Below are 7,541 nucleotides of genomic sequence, written 5' to 3' on the forward strand. Positions count from 1 at the left end.
GGGGGAGGGGGAGAGAGAGAAGGGGGAGGGGGAGAGAAAGAAAGCAAGCAAGCCCTAGAAGTGAGCATCAACTTGTAAGGCCATCCTTTTAGATGTTAAAAGACATGGCTACCCTAATGAAGGAGCTAGACAAAGTACCCAAGGAGCTAAAGGGGTCTGCAATCCTATAGAAGGAACAACAATATGAACTAACCAGTGCCCCCCAGAGCTTTGTCTCTAGTTGCATATGTAGCAGAAGATGGACTAGTAGGCCATCAATTGGAGGAGAGGCCCTTTGTCTTGAGAAGATCATGTGCCCCAGTACAGGGGAATGTCAGGGCCAGGAAGTAGGAGTGGGTGGGTTGGGGAGCAGGGCGGGGGGAGAGTATAAGGGGACTTTGAGGATAGCATTTGAAATGTAAATGAAGAAAATATCTAATAAAAAATAAATTAAAAAAAAAAAAAAGACATGGCTACATACAAGAGAGTACTTTGTCACAGCACAGCCCTGGGGCAACTGGATACCACACAGTATATACCACACTTGTCTGAGAGAAATGTTAGAGAATTTGATATGAGTCTGAGTATGAAGATGGGTTTGTAAAAGCTACAACCTAGAAGAAAGAATGAAGGGAGTTTGAAGAAATGGGAAGAAATGGGTACCAGATAAGCAAAGTGAGAAAATTAAGAGGCCAGAGATCAGAACTCTAATAGGAGGCTTGAACTACATCCTCATACAGTGCCTGCTCACGTGGTTCTATCCTGGTGCCAACCCAGAAACTAACCATCCTCCTGTGTTTGGCTTTCCACAGCTCCCCTTTGCAGAAGGCCTGTATCACTTTTATCACAATGGCCTTGCAAAGGCCAAAAGAAGACGCAGCCTACACCACAAGCGGCAGCTGGAGAGAGACCCCAGGGTGAGTTCTGCCCAGAAACCTGCATCTTTCTTGACCCCCACTGCGGCACCAGAATTCACCCAGTGGATGTAGAATGCAAGCAGGAGACGTTGTTGAAAAGCTGGGCTCTTGCATATTTTGATATGAGAAACAGATCATTGGCAGACACTATAGACACTCTGCTCCTGTTTTGTACATAGTAAATAACCATAGGCCATATGTATATGGATGGGGGAGAAAACACAGGTGCTTTGCCGCCTTGTCTTGAACTACTACATCAAGATTGCAGATTGCCTGAGAGCATGATTTAGCTTGTGATGGATGGAAAGACACACAGTTGTTTACTATGTTGTTTATGGAAGGTTTTACTGGCAACTTTATGCTCTGAAAATGTTTCTGTGTTTCATATAATGAACAGAAAAATATTAGACTAGTAGATAATGACCAGCTCTCTACAGGCAATGGGTGTCTCAGTATCCATGCGTGGTGGCAGCCACAGTCCCTATTCACTCTTCTTCCCCTGCGTTTCCTTCTACTGACCTGCCTGATACTCATTTCTCAGACGTCTTCTTTCTTATCTTTAATAACATTTTAATTTAAATATGATTATAAAATTTTCCTCTTCCTTTCCTCCCTTCAACCCATTCCCTCCCCTTTGCCCTTTTGCTTCTTCTCAAATTCATGACCTCTGTTTTTATTATTGCTAGATTTTTATAAAAAAAAACACTTAAATAGGGAGCTGGAGAGATGGCTCAATGGTTAAAAGCACTGACTGCTCTTCCAGAGGTCCTCCGTTCAATTCCCAGCAGTCACATGGTAGCTCAAACCACCATATGTAGTGAGATCTGATGCCCTCTTCTGATGTGTCTGAAGACAGCTATAGTGTAATCTAAAAACACTTTAATATATAAATACAACCCACTGAGTCTCACACACGCGCACACACATACACACACACACACACACACATATAATCACTTGGTATTGGTTCTTGGGGATGATTGATTTCCCCCTACTTCAATAGTTCTTAGTTCTTTATCTAGAGCTTTAGCCCCGTGAATTTCCTCCTTCCATGTAACCATGCCTGTCAATACTGTTCTTGTGTACAGATACAGGTCTTGCTCTGTTACGGTTTCATGGGTACATCTTCCATGTCCTTTCTAGGAAACACCAATCTCACAGAAGACTTCCTGGACCTCTGGTTCCTATAATCTTTCTGACCTCGACTCTCTTGATGTTCCCTGAGTCTTGACTGAAGAGGCTGTGATGGAGATGTGTCCAGTAGAGCTTGGCACCCCAAGATCAATTGTTCTTTGATTTTAACAGTTGTCAATCTATGAGGTCTCCATCTCCTGCACAGAGAACCCAAGTGGTGTTCTTAATGTTCATATACCTCGAATTCCTACCTCACTCTTGGATTCCAGGTCTTATTTTCTACTCTCTCGAACAGCTAAATTTTCTTTTTCCTCCAACCAAATGTAAGATCTTGGCCGTGAGGAGTTCCTCCTAAGTGTTCCTGTTCCTTCTCTTCAGAGAACACTGAATCCCATTGGGGACATTCTAATTTCTCCTAGGTAATATCTAAGACGCAAAGTAACCCCAAGGTCAAGTACATGACTCTTAAGACTCCTCCTTTTGGGTCTTAAGGAAAACGATGAGTGGATGAGATGTTTGATTTAGGTATTCTTACAAGATCCCCTTTGAGTGAATAAATGTGAAATTTGTTCTTCTGAAACTGAAGAACATTTCATTGCTTTTAAAATTGGGGTTTTAATTAGAAAGTAAAGCCTCCTCCACAAGTCACCAGGTGACAGGCCATTGGCAATTTTGTTTTACTCCTTAACATAGTGTCTTAGTCAGGGTTTCTATTCCTGCATTAACATCATGACCAAGAAGCAATTTGGGGAGGAAAGAGTTTATTTAGCTTATTTTTCCACATTGCTGTTCATCACCAAAGGAAGTCAGGACTAGAACTCAAGCAGGTCAGGAAGCAGAAGCTTATGCAGAGGCCATGAAGGGATGTTACTTACTGGCTTGCTTCCCCTGGCTTGCTCAGCCTGCTCTCTTATAGAACCCAAGACTACCAGCCCAGAGATGGTACCACCCACAAGGGGCCCTCCCCCTTGATCACTAATTGAGAAAATACTTTACAGCTGGATCTCATGGAAGCATTTCCCCAACTGAAGCCCCTTTCTCTTTGATAACTCCAGCCTGTGTCAAGTTGACACACAAGACCAGCCAGTACACATAGGTCTTCCCACATGGCCTGAGAGGAATTTTGATTCTGTGAAGCCATTTTATCATTGTCTTTGCAGTAAAGACCAATTGCCTAATGCTGAGTCTGCTATAGAAGTCACCACCACTACCCTGGTGAAGAACTTTCATAGCCTTGTCTTTGGCCATGCTAAGTAACTGCCCAGGGACACCCTTGGGTACAATTAGAAGGGAACTTACTAATGTCATTTGTGACTCTAAAATGGGTACAACTAAAGTAAAGACTATCCAAACACTATGACACTGGTTTTCTCTAATGTCTACCTTGTTCTGGTTTACTTACGATGGCCACTCACTTTCCTTTTACTTATATGATGATATAGAAGTCCTGTTAGTTTTATTCTTCAATAATTCAAAGGGATTGCCCTCCCACATACTCAAAAATGCATAAAAGGTATGAGGCAAAAACAGAGGTACTTTAAAACCTGGGCTGAAAACAGAAATGAAGAACAGGCTATCAAAAAGACCATTGTTTGGATGAGGGGCCATCTGTGGAGCCACTAAGCTGACACTCTTTCACTTGATCACTTACTGAAATGCTCCCTAACATGGTGGTTCTTGGTGTCATGTGATGTTTACAATGAGATTGGTTTGTAATAAAGAAGGAGTTCACATCTTGGTAATTCTACTCATTTGTCTTTCTTCTCAAAACATCTCCCACTACCACTAACAAGGGCATCTGTTCCTTTCATCATGCACTTTAAGTATTCTGGTGGCCAACTGCCTGGACCTGATAGAAGTAAATATCTGCCCTTCCCATAAAGACCCACAGAAGTCATCATGGAACCTAGTAAGGTCAAATAACCTGAGTATAATAAACTCATTTTAGGAGAATAAATAAAACTTGAAGTTCCCGCACATTTTTAACAAAAAAAAAAAATTTATTAAGAAAAGTCTAATTACCACTACGTTATTCCAAAATGTAACTTTCCTTAATGTTACATTAAGGTGTCAGTATTTTCTGTGTAATGTTCTTATGGTCATATAACGTTAGGTGTCTTCAGGGGTCAGACTTGGCAGACACTCTTCTTACACAAAAATTACTGGGCAACACTGCAAAGCTTTATTTATGTGAAAATTCACTTGGAGGCTTTATAAGCCTTAAACAGAAATGCAAGCATGTGTACTTTGGGCATGTGGCAGCTTTGGGCATCATGCTGACTAGCTTTCTATGAACTGACATAGTGTCGTCAGAGAGGAGGGAACCTCAGTTGAGGAAAATACCCCCTAAAGATCTAGCTGTGTCAGCTCCTTCTTCCAGGTTCCTGCCCTGTTTGATTTCCTTTCCTGACTTCTTTCAGTGATGAACAACGATATGGAAACCTCAGCAAAATACACCTTTCCCTCCTGAGTTGTTTTGGTCATGGTGTTTTTATCATAGCATTAGTAACCCTAAGACAGGGTTATTAAGCATATTCCAACAGATTGCAAAATGGAAATAAACCGTAGAGAAATAAAAGGGAGAAGGGCTGAGGAACCTGAGGAATACTTGATACAAGTTCTCATCCCTTGCATATATGTCACATGTTGTATTTCATGAGCCAGAATTTAAAAGTAGTTTCTTCCTTCTCAGAAAATGTCTAAGCCATAACATCTCAAACAGTGGGCCGCAATCCACATGGGGTTGTGTAAATAAATATGGAAAGTATAATATAATTGGCAACAGAGGAGGTTTCTGACCATATAACAGCCAAAACTTAATTCAAAATAAAATGGACAATGAATCCAAGGTGTTTCTGGCAGCCTAGTCCCATATTGTACTACATAACTTCAAGGCAGCCCGATTCTGACATTTTGTCATCACAGACTACAACTCCAACCAATACTACCTGACACACTGTCTTAGCTACTTTTCTGTGACTGAGATCCAACACCACAACCAAGGCAACTTAAAAAAGAAAGCATTTAGTTGGCTTACAGTTAGAGGGTTAGAGTTCATGATATCTCAGTGAAGGAACTGCAGAGATCCCACAGTTTGATCCACAACCACGAGGCAGAGATAAAGAGAGAGCACACGTCTTTTGAAGCAGCAAAGCCGTCCACCCATGACACACTTCCTCCAGCAAGACCACATCCCTAATCCTTCCCAAACAGCTCTACCAACTAAAGACCAAGCATTCAAATATATAAACCTGTGGGGGCCAATTTCATTCAAACCACCACACATGTTAGTCAAAATTCAAGTACGTTGCATGTTATAAATTACAGTGTTTTATTATACAGTTTTCTTCTCATACAGAAATATAATGGTTTCATGGTGGAAAACAAAGACTTAGTATTTTCTTACCAGCATTCCTCAGCATGTATCAAATTAGTATACAATTAGATAGCATTGTATTATAATGCTTGACTTTAAAAATGGCTGTTTGAGCCAATGACTTGAATTTCAGAAAGCATCATTGAATTAATTTTGGTTGTAGCAAAATTTCCAATAATTTCTTTGTGTTTATGCAAAGAGGTCAATTATAAAATAAAAGCATCCATAAACTCTGAGAAATATTAAAAATGCTTAATGAAATATTTAGCCAAGATTTAATACTTTAAGCAGAAACACATGTTTCTACCTAGGGATGCAAATATCTCAGTGTGAATTTGCCCTTCATCTTTACTAAATGCTAAAATTATAGGTGTATCAAAAAACTATCTTAAAATAAATGTCTTTATGTTTTATTATCATTAAATATTTGTTCTGTATAGCTATTTTATAGACCTTGATACTCAGACTCATGTAAAAAAATATAAATACAAAATGCTTATGAGTTAAAAAGTTAAGACGTCCCATAGCATACCAGCCAACCCCAACTATGCATATCACCTTGGTATTATCCCTCTGGGCCCCTTTACTTACTGTCTGTGACTTGTGGAAGGCAATATAAAGCTCAAGCAACTGAGTGTATGCAAAAGAAGAGCTGAGCTACTCCAAACCCTTGGGGTGCATTCAGCTAGGCAGCTTTTTGGTCTAAGAAATCAAGATTCAGTAGCAACAAAAGAAATACATAACAGACAGACAAGCACCTGATAAAGAGAAAGATGGGCGACTAAGGAAGGTTTCTGTTCTGGTTTGGTTTGGCTTTAGAATAGAAACTTCAACAATATCCATTCCATTTACTGTTTAGTGAAAGCTAGAAATGCCAGAAAGTGACTGTAAAGTGTCACCTTTAATATACCCATCAATATGCAGACATGTACATTATTTCAAAAGTATTCTCTTTTCCAATTTTCTCTCTGTCAAAACATTGGCATACTATTGAATATCAATCATCACTCAAGTTTGTGTGCTGTTTATTTCTGCAATATCTTTTTATAGTGTGTATCTGAAAATACAGTAGACCCTCAACAAGTGATAACTGAATGAACCAGTATCAAGCCTTACTTTTAAAAAGTGAAATAGCATCATTCTTTTCTGCTTGTTTTTTTTTATCATTATTCTAATATATAACTAGGAAACAGAAATTTAGTCCTCTGCCTAGAGTACCGTTTAAGGCGTTCATAATCACAGGTAAAGGAAACAAGCTGCTATTTCATTTCTGCCATGCTTATCCATAAAAAGTCTCATGATAACCTATTTTTTATTTTCTAAAATATTATATAGCTTCTTTCTAAGCATATTAGTACTCTTGACACTGCCATGGGCATGCATATATATATATATATATATATATATATATATATATATATATACTTTACAGATGGTAAACAGGGTTTGATGATGTGATAAATCAAAATCTGAGATGAAACAATAAAACCTAAAATGCATGTTCAAAATCAGGCTCAAAACAAATAAATATTCTCTGCCAAAACCTCTCTGAGATTTGTCTAACTTGTTCAGAGCAGTGTCAGCAAATCTCAAAGTCAAACCCAATTTTGGTCCACAGTCAACATATCAAAGCCCCATAAATTGTGCAAGACCTTGAAAAGCTATTGGAGAAAAGATTTCTTCAAGATAGTGTTCACTTCACAGATCTCTTCTATATAACTTGTACATCTAAAATAGATTTTAAAGTCAAATATAGTTGAAATGAAAGGGGAACTCACACTACTTTATGAGTAATGCACACTTGTTAAACGGCAGTTGAATGATTTGATAAAGAAATAATCTGAGCTTTATTTATTGAAGGAAGTTCTATTGGCTTAAGACTACAATGTGTATTTTCCTATCTAAGCAATCTACCTGACCATACAATTTTCCTTCAAAACTCATTTTTAAACCTGATTCAGTTTTATACTTTAGAAATTTCTAAAATGGACTAGAAATGGTAAATGAAGCCTTGGGTTTAATCTTCAGGAAAATATGAAAGAAAGAGAGAAAGAAAGAAAGAAAGAAAGAAAGAAAGAAAGAAAGAAAGAAAGAAAGAAAGAAAGAAAGAAAGAAAGAGGGGGGAGGGAGGGAGA

At 38.7% G+C, this 7,541-nt stretch overlaps 1 protein-coding gene across 1 annotated transcript in view; it reads left to right on the plus strand.

The window, feature by feature from the left end:
• Pcsk2 (proprotein convertase subtilisin/kexin type 2) overlaps window positions 1-7,541 on the plus strand; it is a 244,055-nt gene that overhangs the window by 29,711 nt on the left and 206,803 nt on the right. The window contains exon 2 of the mRNA XM_021192543.1: window positions 792-896. Coding sequence (XP_021048202.1) covers window positions 792-896 — 105 coding nt within the window. The remainder of the gene's footprint in view (window positions 1-791; window positions 897-7,541) is intronic.

This window comes from Mus pahari, chromosome 3, assembly GCF_900095145.1.
Source record: "Mus pahari chromosome 3, PAHARI_EIJ_v1.1, whole genome shotgun sequence".
NCBI classification, from domain to species: Eukaryota; Metazoa; Chordata; class Mammalia; order Rodentia; family Muridae; genus Mus; species Mus pahari.